At 49.4% G+C, this 18,852-nt stretch overlaps 1 protein-coding gene across 2 annotated transcripts in view; it reads left to right on the plus strand.

Moving 5' to 3' along the window:
• The first annotated feature begins 308 nt into the window (after positions 1–308).
• The window catches only part of LOC142576141 (uncharacterized), a 71,832-nt gene continuing 53,288 nt past the window's right edge, over positions 309–18,852 (plus strand). For both annotated transcript variants that reach the window (XM_075686102.1, XM_075686103.1), the window contains exon 1: positions 309–1,290. In XM_075686102.1, coding sequence (XP_075542217.1) covers positions 860–1,290 — 431 coding nt within the window. In that variant the 5' untranslated portion in view covers positions 309–859. The remainder of the gene's footprint in view (positions 1,291–18,852) is intronic.

Raw genomic sequence — 18,852 nt, forward strand, 5'->3', positions numbered from 1 at the left:
TTCGCCCCCCTTTTTCTAGGGAAGCGCGAGCGGAGGGAGAAGAAGAAGCGGCTCGGGCAACACCAGCGCAGCACCGAGCGGAGCTGCGGCGGCGTCGAGCGTCGGCGCCGACTCTCGCGCCTCCCGCAGAGGCGCCGGAAGGTGGCGCCAGCTGGCGGCGCCGGGGCGCGGCGCCCAGCGCGCTCCCATTGGCCGGCCGCGCGCATCTCATTAGGCGCGAGCAGCGAGGCGCGGCCCCTCCCGGCACCCCCCTGCGCCACCCCCTCCCCTTGCCACGGCGGGCAGGGCGCGAGATTCTCACCATTCTCGCCGCCCTCCTCGCCTCGAAGCCGCCTGCGCGATTCCTCTCTCCTCGTTGCCGCAGCTCGCGGCGAAGCAGCAAGCGGGGACCCCTCCACCGCCTCTGCAACAGCCGTCGCCCGGCGGGTCGGGCCAGTCTGCGGGCACTGTCCAAGCGACGCGGGTCGGTCGACGATCCCGGCGGCGAGCCAGCGAGCGCGCGATCCGTGATTCTTTTCTCCTCCGGCGTCGTCCGCTTGCGAGAGGTCTGGCGCCCAGAGCTTGGCGGTTCTGCTGCTTCTGCTGCCCCGGGTGCCACCTCACCCTCACACCCCCCTCCCCCTCCTCCGGCCGAGAGAAGGAGGAGGCAGGCGATGGCGCTGCTGCCGGCCCCACGCCGCCGCTGCCCCCGCCGCAGCAGCCGGCGCCGATGCTTCTGACGACGCCCCGTGCGTGAGCGAGCGGCGACTGCCGTCGTCGCGGGCTACACCGTGTGCTTCTGACGCCGCCGCCGCGTGTTTCGCCGGAGAGTAGTAGTATTAGCAGTAGCGTGGTGCGCGCGCGACAACTCCCTTCCCCGATGCGGGTGGAGCCCGAGCTTCAGCCCGGGCAGTGCATGGCCTTCACGCCGTTCCTGTTGCCCGGCGCCACGGCCAGTTCGAGCCCGCCGGCGCGGAGCCCGTCGGACTTCTCGATGCACTCGATACTGAGCCAGCAGCCGCCGTACCTGCCCCTGGGGCTGCCGCCGGTGTTCGGTGCCGCGCCGCAGCTGTTCCCGGGCGCCGGCCCCAAGCTCGTGGGGCCGCCCGTGCCCCCCGTGCCTGCGCTGGGCGCACAGGCGCAGCTCACCCCCGAGGAACTGCTGGCGGCGCGCCACTTGCGGCCGCCGCCGGGCTTCGAGCCCGAAGACGACGGCGTCCAGGACGACCCCAAGGTGAACCTCGAGGGAAAGGACCTGTGGGGGCGGTTCCACGAGCTGGGCACCGAGATGATCATCACCAAGTCGGGCCGGTGAGTGCCTCGAGGCGCGCCTTCCTCGCTTCTCTACTCTTCGCGTTTCTGTTGCTGCATCGCCGCTCGAGTCTATCGCTCGCGTCTGTGACTCTTGCGCGATAACGTTAGTGCAAAGAAAGTAGCTCCTCGAGAAGAATAGGAAAACGCGCGTTAGTGCCTATTACACGCAAGTTATTAGGTCTCGTGAAAGTGCTGCACGGGAGTTGTTACGCGGGGACGAGATCCAAGACGGGATACGCGACCGTATACACGTCGCCCTTTATTAGAGTTGTGTATATACATGCAACGGAACGGTGAGTTTCGAAAATAGCGCGCGTGTAGTAGCATGCCCGGGATATTTTCAGTGCACTCGACGTGTTTGTGAGATGACGCACGCGTTCTTGATGACTGGCCAACGATATGTATTTTTTCACTCCACAGCGTTGAATCTCACTCATCGGCGTGTATATATAAGCAGGATAGCAAGAAACGCTAATTGGTTTCGCCCACCCGTCGAATGCACCCGCGGTATAGTGTCGAAAATTACGCTAAATAATTCTGGCCTTCGACTCGGTGCTGTGACTCTAGGCTTCGGAGTTACGAGGCGTAGCCTCCCCGTCGCGGTTCAGGCGATCGAATGCGAGTGTTCGGTTGTCTTCGATTTGCTGTATGTGCAATGACACTCTCAGCTCCTCGGATGTATATAGTGTCGCGAATAGCATATATATGTGCCTTGTGTGTGTTTCGAGTATGCACTTATATATCGTCGACGGGGCCACGCACGCTTGAATAATGCGATAATATTCACAAGCGCTTTTATATATCGGTGTTCACACACCCTTGTCACTATAGTATCCCCCGTATACTGTTTTACTCAATCGGCGAGGGTTTTCATATATCTAGGTTTCACTTGGCATGGCACATAGTACGCTCACGCGTAGCGTTCTCGACAGCGGACATTTGTAGTCCCATTAAAGGCGTATATACTTATGCGATATCGATATCGCCGACGTGTAAACACTTGTGTGAATGTAGACACAGAAATACGCTTATAGCAAATGTATGTGTCAACGGGGCCTTTTAGACATAGAGATGACAGCGCGTGGTCTTATGAATTTGACCGTGCGTGGCGTCGCAAATTGTACAATGCACCAACCAGAAGAATCCATCTCTTGCTACACTTTATATAGCGTACAGTCCTTTCATTACGTTTTAGCGATCATTCGAATGCGCACATGAATGCTTCTCCGGATAGAAAAAAAAAGAAGAAAAAGCGCTCGGCGGTGAATAAAGCTTCAAAAAATCGAAATGTCGCAGCATCGCGTTCTCTGCGTTATTGCGCAAACATCGCCAATTGAAGCAAAAGCGCATGCAGGGAGACGCTCGAAGACGATAATCGCGCTTTCTGTGTATATATATATATATATATATATATATATATATATATATATATATATATATATATATATATATATTATAGAGAGAGAGCACCTCTCGAATAGCGATAGCAGCAAGTTATGGAGTTGTTTAGCTCGGGTCTACGTCTGGCTACCCCTCCTTAGATAAACTCGCTCTACCACAGCATACGCATCGCAGCATTTCATGCGGTTCACACTGGCCAGAAAAGCTTAGCATTTAATTCGAGTAATCTTACCGCGTTGGCCATGGGTGTTCTGTCGCCAACAGGCGCCGAATTCACAAAGCTCTTCGTTCGTAAGGAATATTTCGGTTTAGTCTGCTGCCTTCGCTAATAATGTATTCACTGTCGATATTGACTATATCGTCACACACATGCCCACATAAATGTATCGTTTTTACGAGCTTAGCTCGCGCAAGAACTATGTTTCATCAGTACGTGCTCAGATACGGTACAGAAACCTGCAGGCGAGCCTGTATATAGCACGTATAGCAGAATTACGACTTCGTTCGAATCGTCTAATAGCACCGATCTGTGCATTCGTTATGCGTTATCAATATTGCCTGCCGAAATACATATTGAATTGGGGCTGTAACGAGTCTGACGCATGGAGCATTGCCATGGCAGATTGAAAGTTTGCTTCGCGCGTATATACGCTTTTCCGCGTAAGCACCTTTGTTCGCTGCAGCGCACATAGGCGAGTGTACTGCATTTGTGGAAACTGACATTACACGAACGCACGTAGCCATTCATTGTTCCCTTGAAGCGCATGGTTATCAGTGAATAGAGTTTGCGGAGGTTCATTGCGTTAGCTCCGCATGACGTTTTCTTTTTCCCGGTTTTCTAATACTGGTCAACAACGAGGCGATAAAGGCTCGCATGCCAGGCGCAGGCAGCTTATCCGGCCACCGTTAATTAATCCAGCAGTTAGCTATCTAATCTGGCGACGTCTGTACTAATGCGCGTACACGTGATATGACAAGCTAAAAAAAAGGGGGGGGGGCAGTAGGGAAACAGTGTGTATTTCTGCTTTGGCCAGGAAACGAAAATCGTACGCGTCGTTATCGGTCTATCAATGGGACCTGTGCTACGCACACTGCGCGTGTGCGTTTCAAAGCTATTACGTCATATACCACAACGTGGGAATGCGGGTAACATTGTATGAGTTGATAGAAGTTCAGAAAAGAAAGAAGGTATACTATGCAAGGACCACTTGGGTTGCTTTTGATTTTGACGCCCAGGTTCAGTGTTCTGTCACTCACTTCGTTCCGCATTTCGAACTCTGCTTCTGTTTTCTAGTTGAACACCTATTCGCTGTAACTTGATCGCCCAACTGTCACTGATCTCTTGCCTTATCATGATACGTTGTAGCGGGGAAACAACAGATTCTCTCAGAGAACGTGCGCATATACACAACGTTAATGCGAGTATAACTGTATGACTGACCAACTACACTGTAAAATAATTTACACCCTAAAAAGCAAAAAAGGGTGTAAATGTGTCTATAACTCACACCCTTAGGGTGTCCATTACATAGATATACACCCTAAGGGTGGGATTTATAGACACATTTACACCATTTTTCACATTTAAAGGTGTAAATTATTTTACAGTGTATGTGCATGGGGCCTTACTGGACCTACACTCTATTTTACAGTATAGTGAGTTTTAGAAACTCGGGCACCGAAAGTTAGGGAATTGCGACTGCTCGAAAGCCGGTCGGGTTTAGCGCGGACCTATATATAAACCTACCCAATTTTCCAACCCAATTTTCGAGGTATACAATAAACTTACTTCTGTGAACTTTAGCGAGCGCATGCAAGGAGCCTGTCTCCGCAATTCGTAAAACATTTGACTAAGCTTGATTCGGTGTATAAACCACGTTTGGCGTCATCGAATTACATATGGACGCGGCCCTGCGAACACACGTGACGTTCCACGTTAGAGTGTCGTCTGCTCGGCATCGCGTCACCGCCAGAGCTGAAAGCCTGGCGTTATCTGCAGTGCCGTGTTACTTTGACCTATATGGTGTGTTCGTGTTCACAATCTCACGATACGATGCGCCTATATCAGCCCTATGTGCCCCTTACATGTACCATCGGCAAGAAATTGAAACGCGGACAGGAAGCAACTGATTAGAACGTTCGTCGCACGTAATTCGTGGAATTACGACCTGCATGTAACCGCTCTGTTGTCGGTTTCTATAAGGGATGGGGCAGTCCCAAGTGAACGATTTGCACAGTATGAATTAAGCCACTGTTACGAATTTGTACGCTATAGTACATTTTACTGCACATTGCTTTCAATAATTTTTAATGTTACATACATCAGAAGCGATTATGCAGAATATTGATCCCGGATATTAGGAAAAACGGATGTCTGCCGTACTGAATATGTATAGTGAAGCGGCTTAATCATATACACCCTAAAGAAAGTGTACATCCTTTGAGTCGTATCTTGCCACACAACAGTAAACGTCATCTTTCTCGCCCGCATTCCCTTCTTTTAAGGCTGCGAGCCTGGTACTGCCCAGTAACGAACGGCATGCGCATTATCGGCATGACATAGCTTTGCCGACAGGAAAGTAGCAGGCGCGGCGTCTTCAAGAAAGGAAACGCAAGCACGCCAGATGACGATTATCGTTGTGTGGCAGATAAACACCCCAAAGGGTGTGAACTTATTTTTAAAGTGTTGTAACGTCGGCGGATTTTGTGAAAATGCACAAAAAAGAAACAAAACACGACGAAAGCTGTGATGTGCATTTTGGGTAATTTCGAATAATGCTATACAGACGTACACAAAAGTCCAGAATGCAGCGTGTCAACCAACCACATGACGTTAAATCTTCAAATCTGCATCTTTATGGCAAAGAAAGATTGTTTACCGTAAAAAGAAGAAGAAGGGAAAACACGATGAGACACGATTTCTCCACACACACGGAAATGCTGCTTTCGGCGTCGAACCTTGGCATTCAAAAAAAAGAAAAGCGTCTTTCCCGTTCGTAAAATACCAGTAATAAGAATCGACTTGGAAAAGCGATTATGTCCCTCGAGCTATCTATATGCTATCTATATGGCGTCGGAGGAGGATATAGCGTCGAAAAACACACACGTTCCGCGCCAGCTTGTTGCGCCATGTTGCTTCGTCGAGAAGCGTTCTTCTTTGGTCTGCGTTCGCCGTCCGTAGCAATTAGAAACGGCACTCTTTTTCTTATCGAGAACGGAGAAGCGGGGGGGGGGGGGGAGTATAATGTCTGCAATTGTGCGTGCGATGGGATTGGGGGAGGGGGTCATGAAGGTAGAAGGGGGGTTGGCGGAGTATATAGAGGCCTTTGAAGGTGTGGATGGGGGGGGGGGGCGCTTTGTGGAGCGAGTCGCTAATGCAAGTCTTGTGTTCCGGACGCGGTTCGCCGCGCACCAAATGACGTCGCCCGTGCGAACGACTGCCGGCCGCACGAATAACGCCCGCTCGTGCACGTGCGCGCATGCGTACTCGGTTGCGTGCGTTTCGGTGCAGCTTTTCTTAGCCCGCTTGTTTCTAGCCACGTCGTACGACTGCGCATACATGCTATGCTGAACTGCCAAGTAACGGCAGGAGTCTCCATATCGTCTGATATATAGAACGGCGTGAATGCCTACGCAGTATAAACAGCTCAGCAGGCTATCTTACGCGCTAGATTTGTGTGCAGTTTTCTCTTGTTCTTTCTTTTCCCTCGTGTTTTCTGATCAAAACATTAAGCACAACAACCGAATACTGGAGGGAAAAGAGGACAACGTGCTGTGTGGAATGGCTACCGGCTGCGCGGTATACTTCTTAATCTGCCCATCCTTCAATGCTAAGAAAAGCTTCAATTTAGCACGTATATATATAGGGCGTGTAACTTTCTTGTGTGTTTGGAGACTTCGACGTGATGTTTTAGCCGAGAACGCAAGCGGTCTAAACTAAAGTTCGCTTCAGCGCGCAACTAACTCGCCCGTGCTGTCTTGTTTCTCAGTCACGAAGAATTGCGCTTTGGTAATGTCAGTGGAAACGTGGTCGTTGTCTCTCAAACATATTGTTTAGACAATCTGTAAGAATGTTTGCGAAATTATTCCGGTAGATTTTTCGCCCTAAACCTTTTGTTTGTCTTTCGTATGCAGACTTTCGGCAAAAAATGAAGTATAGAAAAGAAGAAGAATAACATTCTTAGGCGTAGGGACTACAATAGCCCAAAGAAAATAAACGTGTAAACTGACTTATCGCGTATGCATACGCTGCGCATGGACTTCATATGACTAGGATTACAAACCTATACGCAGCAAACTCGCCTTTAATAAGTCTATGACCAATATCTAGAATCTTTTTTTTAATTCGCTTTGATAAGAGTTGGCTTTCCGTTTCCTTCGGTTCTACATCTCGACGTGACGTCATTGAACTGTGATGAACCGAGGCAGACACAGAAACAAACGAATAAAAAGGAAAGAACACGCGTTAGGCAGCGTGGAATCTCCAAATACATTGCTCCACAAATAATAGTACTCTCGGGCTGGTTGCTTGTTGTAGGTGCAGGCTTGCAGGTTTGTTGCGCGCTGTCGCAATAAGAAACGTACATCGATTTTTTGATGTCCCGGGGAACAGACAAGCTGTACGTTTCTGCAGATCTTGTAATCACTTATGTTAAAAAACGGACCTCTGCAACAACCTTTGAAAAGGTTCTGGGCCTGCACAGACATGCCATTATATGTATCAGAAACAATGAAAATTGGTTTATTTATTTATTTATTTATTTATTTATTTATTGATGTATTGATTGCTTCGCTTGACAGTATTTCGCCTTGTAGTTAGCAGTTCCATATACGTGTAAATTTGACCCGACGACCGCATACTCATAATGGAAGTACGCCCTCATATCTACATTCAGCAGCTCTCTATGAAAGTTACAAATCGTACTCTTTCCAGTTCAATTAAATTTTTATATATAAATTTTTTGTAGGACAAAACTTTTTGTTTCTTCGTTTCCTTGCTGGCGGTATGCGGCGTTGTCGTTGGAAGCGTGCATATTGAACGACGTTTGATACAGCTGTAAACAAAACGTCGATAGTTTTCTTCTTTTTTTCTCTGTCATATGCAACGAGAGTCCATCAGAACGTGGCATTGTCTGCGGAAATCAAAATAAAAGTTAGACAAAAGCACCATTGTGCAACTTAGCAAACAATAATCCGCCGCAACGATAAATACGATGACAGAAGTATCGGCGTAGCAGGCGTCATAGTTGTCTGCGTCCTGTGCAGACAACCGTGACGTCATTGGTTTTCTGTTCGTTAATAAATTCTGTATCGCACAACAGGGAAGCAGCGAAATAGAAACCGGAGGCTGAATTCACGACCATTTTTTGTCCGTACGTACTGTTTCCCATTGGCCGGCCGCTTTTGTGACAATAATTGCTAATTATAATTATTATACGTGTTAATTAATTGGTTGGCATATATGCTCCTATACAAACAGTTTTTTCGTAAGAACTTTTTTTGTGAATACAGTCCCCGAATGTAAATACTTTGGCATTGCTTCGAGTGTGTCACCCACCGATAGCGAACGTTCACGCATTCAATGTGAAATACAAGAAGGGGCAACAAACATCACACCAGAAGGAAGGAATCTTAGGGTGACATAAAATTGCTCCATTAAAACGAAAGGTGCACTTCAGTGATATTCCACTGCAGTGTAATTGGCGCGGCAGGGTGTGCGTAGAACCGTTACGCGCAGTTTGCACTGCATGCAGCCGGCACCCCCGCTTAAGCACGTCTATAAGCAAGTTAAGTGCATTATATAAATATATTCTGTCAGCGCACTGTCTCACACATTACTTAAGAAATTCGTGCTTACTTTTAATTTCCACCGCATTTCCCGAAGATGTTAAAGGGCAGTCGGGGGGCACTGTGCTTTCTTTACCTGAGAAATTGGGCACTGTACTTTGTTGCTTCACCTATATGTTTTCATTCTTCTGTTATTATTATCATTGCTGTCTGCGTTCGATGAGATCTTACTATCATAAGCACTATATGCGCTGCCATCTTTCGTCTGTGCTCTCTTTTTCGATGCTCTGTGCGTCAGAACAGCATATCGCATTGTAACACAATATAGATTACCTTAAGCAAAATAGCAGTCGTAAAACCCGGATTTTTTAAGAAACATGTATGTCTAAATGGACAAAGTGAATGCTTCGAACGGCTTTTAGACATTAGCTCGCGTCTTTTCACGAAGTTACAATTGTTCTCTCTAATTTCTTACAAGCGCTTGTGTGTGTGTGTGTCGCCTCGTATATGTCCTTGTCTCGTTTCTGCGCTATGTTCTACCCGTTCGTCGTGCATGTATACCAACACGCTCAGTCTGCTCTCGGCAGCAATATTCATTTTCATAAATGCGGCTGGCACGCTCGCTGGTCACGCTATTCGGCTCGAATTCGTCCAACATGCAACACATGCGAAAGTCCATAGCAACTGTAGCACTAACAACACTCAATATGTACACTCACACTTTTTTTTTACAGTGTGCTTATATATAGTCATCGCACTCTCACGCACTCGCCAGAGCTTCATTCCGAGAACGCTAATATTCTACGCCAGGACGGTTGACGCTATCTCCCTTTACCATCTCCTTATAGTTAGGCTCGCGTATACAACAGAGAGAGGCAAAACAAAAACAAGAGATCAGAAGCAATCTGCAGCTTTGCCGTTTCCTTCGGGGCACAGAATGCGGGGGGCTCCCTGCAGCGTAAATGCCTAGCGTATAAGTATAGTATAAGTAGTACAGCCAGTTGCTCGACGCAGCTCGTTCGAGAACGCGCGTAGCGTTCCTGCTTTCTTTCTTTATTATTATTTTTTTTACGTGTTCGTATTTCTCAGTCTCGATTCGCCCACGCCGTTGTCAGAGGGCCCGCGCTCGGGCGCCCAGCGCGTATACACACATGCGTGTAACGCATCTCCGTGTATATGTATATACGCGCGCATTGCACGTGCGACATGGCGTAGAAAATTGGTCCTCGTTGCGATCTCTGCCGTCACCTCTTCATTATTTCCTTCTCTGCGCGCGCGCGCATGCGTGCGTGCGTGCGTGCGTGTGTGTGTGTGAGCACAGCAGTATGGAATAATAATAATAATAATAATAATAATAATAATAATAATAATAATAATAATAATAATAATAATAATAATCTTTATTCCACTCATGAAGTGAAGGAGTGCGGGAAAAAAAGCTGACAAGTCAGCTTGACTAGTTCCCAGCTCCCCGGAGTACAAAATAGAAGAAACAGAAACACTTTTTTCTCATCACACTAATCTGCTATACGAGTTGCTGCTCGTGCGTTGCGACCGCCGGAGAGGCATATATGTGAGCGGGATGGATATAGCACGAGACGTATAGAGACGTCTCAGTTTTTTCTTTTTTTTTCTTTGAGACATTTCTTTATAGGCTGAAACGAGGAAGCGCCGCCGGCACGAAGACGTGTACTGTATGTACACGGCGATGGTGCTCGCTTGCCCGCGCCGGTTATATGTACACGCGCGAACGCAAAGTCAAGTGTGTTCGTTCGTGCGTGCGTTTTGCGCTTTGCACCCTGTATGCACGCTGACAGGAGGAGGAGGAGGGGGGTATCTGCTGATGCTGCTGCAGTGGAATGTGAACGCGTGTGAGTGCTCGTGAGATTGTTCTCCGGGAGGGTGCGCACGCGTTCTCTCTCTCTCTCTCTCTCTCTCTCTCTCTCTCTCTCTCTCTCTCCGGCTGCGGCAACATGCTCCCGTGACAGATCGGCGTGCACCGTGCGCGCCCGATCATTGATCGGTAGTGTCTTCCTCGGAAACTCCTATCTATCGCTGCCCCCGCGTGAGCCATCGAGCGTGCTCGAGTGACAGGCGAGATAGAGATAGACGCGTCAGCTGTAACCCTCGCTCCATGCGTGTGCCAGCCTGGATGTATACACACGCGCGCTGATCCATCACGGCTTCGAGTTTCGCGTCATCTTCCGGCGGCTGTGTGGAATCGGCATTGTCTGTGTGTGTGCGCACGCATATGTCAGTGGCGAGGAGGTAGAAAGAATCATACTTCAACAGCTGGGGAAGGAAATTATGACACTTCGAAGTCGATAGCACACACGCATCCCTATATATATCGTACTATATGTGCCTATATATATACACACCTATAGTAGAATGGCGCCCTGTAAAATCAAAGCAACATTTTGAAGTTGGCTGGGGTCGTCTGATATGCGGCGTCATAGTGCGTCATAGTGTTGTGATTGCAAAAGTCGGTGGCTCAGCACTTGGAGTCCCATACACGTATTTCCTACAGTAATGCCTTTTTAAACATTTTCTTCCTTTCAGTGCAACAATGTAAATCATGTTGGGTGCAGTACGCCGATCGAGCAAAGTGATTTCTCTGTTTCCATATACTTAGACAGCAGCTGATGAACTAAATATTCCCCTTAGTCACATATTGAACAGCGGTCCGCATTGCGGCGTCCAATTTCGAAGTCTTTTCGTTCTGCACAGAGAAAATTCGCTCATGCAGTTGTTACGGCTTGTACGGCGTCACCGTTAGGAAAGGCAACGGCTGATTTGAGTTCGCGGCCATCTTTTGTCCTTGTTCTTGGACTTGAGACTAAACGTCAATGGGGAAGATTCGTCGTGAAGAGAGCTCATTCAGAAACTATTAAAAAAAAAAAAATGCCAGACAGTAACTTACCTCACCCTATAAATTGAAAAGGGGTGTAAATCTATCTATAACTCACGCCCTTACACCGGTAAAGGTGTAAGCGTGTGAGTTGTTGACGCATTTACATCCTTGTTCATTTTTAAGGGTGTAAGTTATTTTACAGCGTTCAGCCGCAACCTCTACTCGAGTGCCAATTGTTCCCAGCGCTATTTCATTGACGTACCGCGTCGACAAATACACAGCGCGACTATGCATGTATTGAGATTGGTTGCCAACACTATCTGCTGTATATGCTTTTCTCGATCACGTGTCGCCTGCAGATGCTGTTGGCGCTCGCTTTTGGTCTGGTCGAAGTATCGCGAGTCCGATTCCCTGATGCGCTGTGTTGCTATATATAGTTGCGTGCGGACGACACCGAAAACACGGTGTACATCTCCCCTATAACCACTGGTCTGTGAGACGCGCCTAATGCTTGTGGTTTGCATAATAGGTCTATATCTGTATAATACGTGTACGCTCACAATGGTGTCGCTGTGTCTGGCAGGGAACAAAAAAGAAACGCGAAATGAAAACAGCGACGACTATAGGATGAATAGAGAATAAATAAGGCGAACAAAAAAAGGAAAGCACGGATTTCACCGACGACGCCACAAAGCCATGTGGCGCACGCACGGATTGCTGTGAAAGTACGTCGCTGTTCGGGAGAGGCACCAGAAGGCGCTTTTGAGATTATGCGGAACACGGATATACTTTTTGAACATGCATGCAGCATTCCCGTGGAAAATAATTGTTTACAGAGGCGGGGGGGGGGGGAGGGGAAGAAAGACAGGAGTATAACATATAAAAACAACACGTGGCCGAGGAAAAAGTGTAAGCAGCGTACCCACCTCAACAAGAAATGAATAATAAATCAAAAAGAAAGTCGCTGACACCACGGCTCCACGAGGCTCAATGGCCGCAAACCGATTACACGCTGCGCGCCAGACACTATATATACGGAGCGAGTACCCATAGGTATTGTTACGGACACTTAGAGGGATGCGTGGCGAAGAGAATGGATGCCGAAGAGCAGACGACAGACAGAAGTTACTTCTGCTCGCCGGGTGTGGGGAGGGCGGTCAGCGATCGTCTCCCGTACGTCAACGACATAAAAAAAGAAAGATGGGAGCTAGACCACTGCAAATGACAGGTCCTGGCGCATCGACACCACACATTTGAACGCAGGTGCCACCAGACGGCGCCTTCCTCGTTTATGCGTGCATGCACACGCACAGCCGTGCCCATAGCTCTGTGACCTTATATACAGCATTACTCCGTGTCGCGTCACCGTGCAAATCATACACGGCTTTTTGGTGCGGGCATCGTAATGTCTCAAGATGGGAAGGTGATCGGAGAGGAGGATGTTATGTAGGTGATAGAGCGAGGTTGATACGTACGCGCAGAAGCCGGGAAGCAAATGATGTGTGGTGACGATAGCGATGACTGCAGGTTCCTACGCGTTCGCCGTGTGTTTATAGTATAATGCTGCGCGAGGGCGATAGGTGCTCTCTTTGTGTGTATGTATTAAATAACAGGGGAGGCATAAAGAAATAGCTATTGAGACGCAGATTTAGGATGCAAATTGTGCTTTTGGCCGTCGCAGACGAGACCTATAGATCGTCGGCGTGACTCCTGTATACAGTGCCCGTGCGTGATCACGTGAAGTTCCGAGCTGTTGGATCTCTCGGACTCTGCTTGATTTTGTTCGTCGTTCTTGTTCGCTTGTTTTGTTATTGTTGCTTGGGGTTGTTTTTTCTCTTACCGTCATTTCTTTTCGGGGCAGTTTATTTTCTCGCATGCATGGTTGGTCGTCAGGCATGCTATACGCTCGGTTGACCGCAACATCGAGACGTACCCACGGAGACGCCCTCTCCTCGCTGTGCTCAAAGTGGCGTGTCCGTTTGCACTGCTGCATGCGTGCACTAGCGTGAAGTAGCACATTGTATACGCAGACTTCGTTCTGCTGCTAATTGCGCCCAGCGCTATTGGAGCTTCGACATATTTGCCACTGCGATGAGATACAAAGTGAGAAGAAAAAAATGAACCGCAGAATCGATTTGCCTCACGGGAAGCCATTTAAAAAAATCTGCTTAAGTACAGTCATCTCAGGACACTACAACGCTTTGTGGGAAGCGTTTGTTTTCGCACAGCGCCTATTGTTTTGTTGTCCGATGCAAATGCCACGCCGTTTGCCAGGCGTTTCCAGCGTAGAGCCATATATACCTTGCGGGGCTCAACAAATGGCGTATTGGTGGACCAATGATCTTGGCTTCTGCAGTAATATATGCGCGCAATGAAACTGCGCAACCGCGGATGGTTGGATACGTGACAGTGAAACGGCCCGGAGGCTTTGAGAGTCCACCGCTTCTATCCCGTGTATTTCTTTCCGTTTTTCTTGGTGTATACGCGATTAAGGGTTCAAGTATAGAAAGGAGACACGAACGTGTGAATCTGACGGGTGTTTGGTACGTGTTTCACACCGCGAAATTTTGCAACGCGAGCTCAGTAAAGTGTTGAAAAAGAGCTAGCGAGCTTTGGATATATATCTCGAGCACGGATGCAAAGAGCGGATGTCTTCGAGCCTCCCAGCTTATGACGTTGAAATCAATCATGCGTATCATGTCAATTGTACTTGATTTCAGTGCCCGAAGCTTTCGCAATAACAAAACGCCTGTGTTGCAAACGTGGTTCAAAACGCTTCTTTTGACGCGTTATACGAGCCGTTGACTTTGCAGTTTATCGTTTAGAGAAAGCTATGTTCGAGAGAACTATTTTTTTCAGGTGGCTTACGTACGACAGAAGTGAGTGTGCGACAAGGAACCCTATTTCGCTTTTGAGCGTTCTGCGTGACCCAAACCACTGTTCAGTAAATTTAGATATTACGGTTATCAGGGCTCTTGGTTGTGTCTTAAGAGGGCGCCAGGAGGATATACATATACAAGAAAAGTGGCTCGACGCGGTGCTATCCACAGAATAGCGTGCGCGGGCGTATACGTTGCGGCCGCTCCGCGCGAGGGACACATCGCGTTCCACTGGACCACCCAAATATTACATGCTTGCACGTATACAGCACTTCAGGCAAGAGTGCGCCCGTCGTGATACTGGGAAGCTATAGGAGCGCCATCGTGCGCACGCATACGTGCATAGTATACGCCTGGGCAGCGCACTTGGCAGCGCGCCTCTCTGTATATATATATATATATATATATATATATATATAGGCTTCGGTGGGAATTAAACCGAGAGCGGTGGGAGATGGGAGAGACAGAACACGCAGTCGCCACGAAAGCCTTGAAAAGCGCGTGCGTTCTAAAGGAATCCGTGGTTATATAGGATCTTCATCGCGGAACGGAAGCAGCGCGAAGCAAGCCCAGCGCAAGACTTAAGCACTGTACACACAGCCCCTCAAAAGGGGAAAATGATAATGAACACACGCGCGGTTTCAGGTTTCCCACTCTTCTTCTCGGCTCCACCACGTGCAGGGCGCCTCGCGTTCGTTTAAGCGCACCGCCGACGCCGTGAGATGAATTTCGAGCGACTCCGATCCCGTGGTGTACAGTGTACACTGTGTATGCGCTATACACCGGGGGCGCGCTCATGCGTGCGTGCGCGAAACACGCAACGGCGAAGCCCGCTTCACCTTTCTTTCCTCTTCCCACACGAGAGCACGGCTACTGTACTTCAGGTGGGCCTTAATTTTATAAATACCTTAATGCCCTTTTATATGCCCCCTAATTCGATCCCCCCTCCTCCATTCCCCTTTGCCTTTCGTTGAACGGGGACCACTAATCTGGTCTCTCCTTCGTCCGTGCGATATATAACTACGCACTCACCTCTATGTACACTTTATGTGCACGTTGTACCACGTCTGTATGCACGGAATGAAAAAAAGAAGCGTTCGTGGTCGCCGGCACGCTATGCGCATACTCGCGTTCGCAACTTCAGCAGGGCAGGCTTGCCGCATTGCGTTTCATCCGTGCGGCGCCTGGATCTGCGCTCGGACACTCTTGGAAGGTGTTCGTATCGCGTGCCCTTCGCATAGAGATATGACACAAACGCACGTACCCTTCCACACACACACACACACACACACACACACACACACACACACACACACACACACACACACACACACACACACACACACACACGCACGCACGCACACACACACACACACACAGAGAGAGAGAGAGAGAGAGAGAGAGAGAGAGAGAGACCCAAACGCACGCACGTGCACACAGACAGGGACGCGACATTCGTACAAACACACGCCCATACACACTACTGGCGCATGTGTGTGTGCACATTCTCGTGTGCGTATAGCGTAAGTAGCCTGTGGCCGTAATGTACGCAGGCGCGCCCGGGGAAGGTAATAAGCTTCTCGCGCAAAAAAACGTACGACGCACCGTCCACGCATTCGGGAGGACGAGAAAAATGACCGAGCCTGCGCGCGTGAGCCAATAATTGCGCGCCAGCGAAAGCGTCAGCTCTTGCGCGCTCGGGATCCATTTAACGGTGGCCCGCCGCGTAGTGGCGCCAAGGAAGGTGTGCGCCCCTGCACTGCGGGAACAGACAGACTCGCCACGGCTTCGACGGCTGCGGGTGCACCGAGCCGGCCTGCAACTCCAGGGCAAGCTGGGCCGAAGGACGCATCGCGCGATTCTCTAAAGAGCATGGGCTCGTGCAGGCTCTATGTGTAGAAATGGACCCGAAGTGGTCTCGTTCGCACAACCATGATTGAAAGAAAGCATTAGTTTATCCTAACAAAAAAAGTGTTAACATTTACGGAACACCAGCGTCGCAGACGTAATCAGCAGCAACGGTGGCGCCATCTGGCGACGTTGAGTTCAATTAGAGGTTACAAAATTAATGTTGCTACGTGCAGGCGGGCTTAGGTGAGCATACTCATTTGCTGCTGTGAAGGAGGCATCGGCAACGCTATAATCATTAGATGGGCCAGACATCCGTGGTTTGCGGCTTGACACTGCAAAGAAATTGCGTGGCATCGTGCAAGTTACCCTCTCCCGTGCCTGGTCTACCCTGAAAAAAAAAAAAATTACGGAAAGTGGAATGCGTAGAACTGCCCTGTTTTTCTCTGACGTCGCATTCTAACTGGAGGGCATCACGCCCCTGCAATCGATGCTGACTGCGGACCTAAGGAAGTCCAGTATTTTTATATAGCCTATAGGACACTATAGATATACAAATAGGCTTCGTTTATACATGTTCGCGGTCGCAGTATATATATATATATATATATATATACTAACCGAGACGGCTGTACGAGGGTCGATCCACGCATCCTAGAATCTTAGAAACAGAAGATTCGAGAACACGCTAGATCCAAAGCTGTCCCACGTGGGAAAGGTAGGGAACATTATACGCGTTCACTCCGTTACGGTCGCACAGGCCTCTCTCGTCGCCTATGTGCTACACGAAGGAAGGCCCGCTGGCTGTTAATGTATATATGTGCTCGCCCCGGGAGAGTGTACACAGACGTGGTCGCCCGATAACATCCGCAAGGCCACGCTGGCGCCTCTCCCGCCGGGGCCCGGCGTTATTAATGAGCGGGTCCATTGGCGGGGTTAACGAGACCCGCGAACTCCCTCAGACCCCCTCTCCTCCACTTCCCCTTCCTTCTTCTCGCCCCGCACACCGGCAGTCCGGGCAGCGTCGAGGCACGACGACGATGCCTCGAGCTCGTCGTGTACACCGTGTTTACTCGCGTGTGAGCCGCACCTTGCCTACCGCTCTCCACGCACACATACGCTGACATTTACCAATGCTCGCTAAGCTCGTTGTCGACAGTACGTGTCAGTCGCTTAATGATTTGATATTTCTGGAATAGCTAACGGCACGGACGGTGCTGAGGACAAGCATACTCGGGAGTGTGTCGATGAAGTGACGAAGGTGTCGATGTAAATTCCCTTGATCACCGACATCGGTGACGAGGGGGAGCGACATCGAGAGCAAGGACGATGAAGATGAACGTGATCGGTGGTGCCTATACACGAGTATACTGTCTAGCCAGTGTTTGCACAATACTCCATACATAGCTCTCATCATCAGACGATCATGCTGACGATCAGACGCTCTTTCCTCGCCTGTTCTTCATTTTTTTTTTCTTGCGTCCCTTTGAATCGTCATTCTCGAAGTGGTCCAGTGTTTTATCGGAGTCGAACTCGCGTAATAGTCGCATCAAGATAACCCCCCCCTCAAAAAAGAAAAAAAAAGGAAAAAAAGGAAAAGAAAAAGTGCGGGTCTTACACGAGTGGATGCGATATATACCTGCGCTCGAGCTGCGTAGAGCGTGTTAAACGCGCGCGCTCGGACGCAGTATATATACCTGCGGACACACACGCATGCACGGGTCGCGTCGGTATCGGCGGAATCTATCTCTCGCACGCCGCTGCCGGCAGTGATTAGTGGTGGCGCGGGCACCGATGTAGACCGCGTCGTCGAGGCGAGCGCGCCTCGGCGGTGGTGGCGCCAAGGCCGACAGCACACCTCTCGCCGCTCCCATCTCCCTCCGTCGTCTCGCACGCGCTACGCACCGCCGATATCGTCACCTATGTTGCGCGCGCGCGTTATTAGGATGCACGCCCGCGGGGGTTCCGGCCAATATATATATATATATATATATATATGCGTGCATGTGTGTGTGTGCGCTTTGCGTGGGAAAAAAAACGGCGTTATCGCACGCGCGTGCGTGTGTGCGTGCTTTCCATCGTCGGAACCTGCTCGAAGTCTAGTTCTAAGGACATGACGAAGCGAGAAAAATAAAAATAATAACGTATATACATAAGTCCTTGTTATAACGAAGTCGTCGGGACGACAAGAAGAATTGTTGCGGGGAGAAGTGGTAAAATATATTTGCGGAATATTTAGAATGACTTAAGCGGCGGACCAGTAGGTGGGTATATAGCTCGCGAAGTCCAATAGCGTTGTCACCTTCGGGCTGTATAATTTTCGACGTCTTCTTCGTCATCCTGTCAAAGGGCCCTCGGCGGGACCGCCCGCTGCTGCATGCATGCGCGGTTAAGGGGCGCTCGAATGAAAGGGCTTAAAGCGCGCGATGCCGAAAATTAATGCGGAGTAATCAGATCGTGGTGTTAGCACGTTAAATCCCGATTTTTTCTTAAAGCCCTTCATCAGCTTATGCGTGTCAGCTAGGTCCACTGTGAGCCAGAGGTTGCTTCTCTTCAGTCATGTCATTCATGACGCATGTTGCAAGTGTCTGAAACAACTTCGCAAATAAGTAAATAAATTCTATCCGGGTATTCTGATCCATTGACCACGCCGCGCTTCTCGTGTCCAGGCGCCGCAAATTTGACGCACCACCTATGGCTTCATTTGCATATCGTTCTCGCTTGCGTATTCTACATGTACTGACGCGCATCATCGCGCCGAACTTGGATACCAGCGTTGTTCTGCATGCA

The sequence above is a fragment of the Dermacentor variabilis genome, chromosome 3 (assembly GCF_050947875.1).
Source record: "Dermacentor variabilis isolate Ectoservices chromosome 3, ASM5094787v1, whole genome shotgun sequence".
Classification (NCBI taxonomy): domain Eukaryota; kingdom Metazoa; phylum Arthropoda; class Arachnida; order Ixodida; family Ixodidae; genus Dermacentor; species Dermacentor variabilis.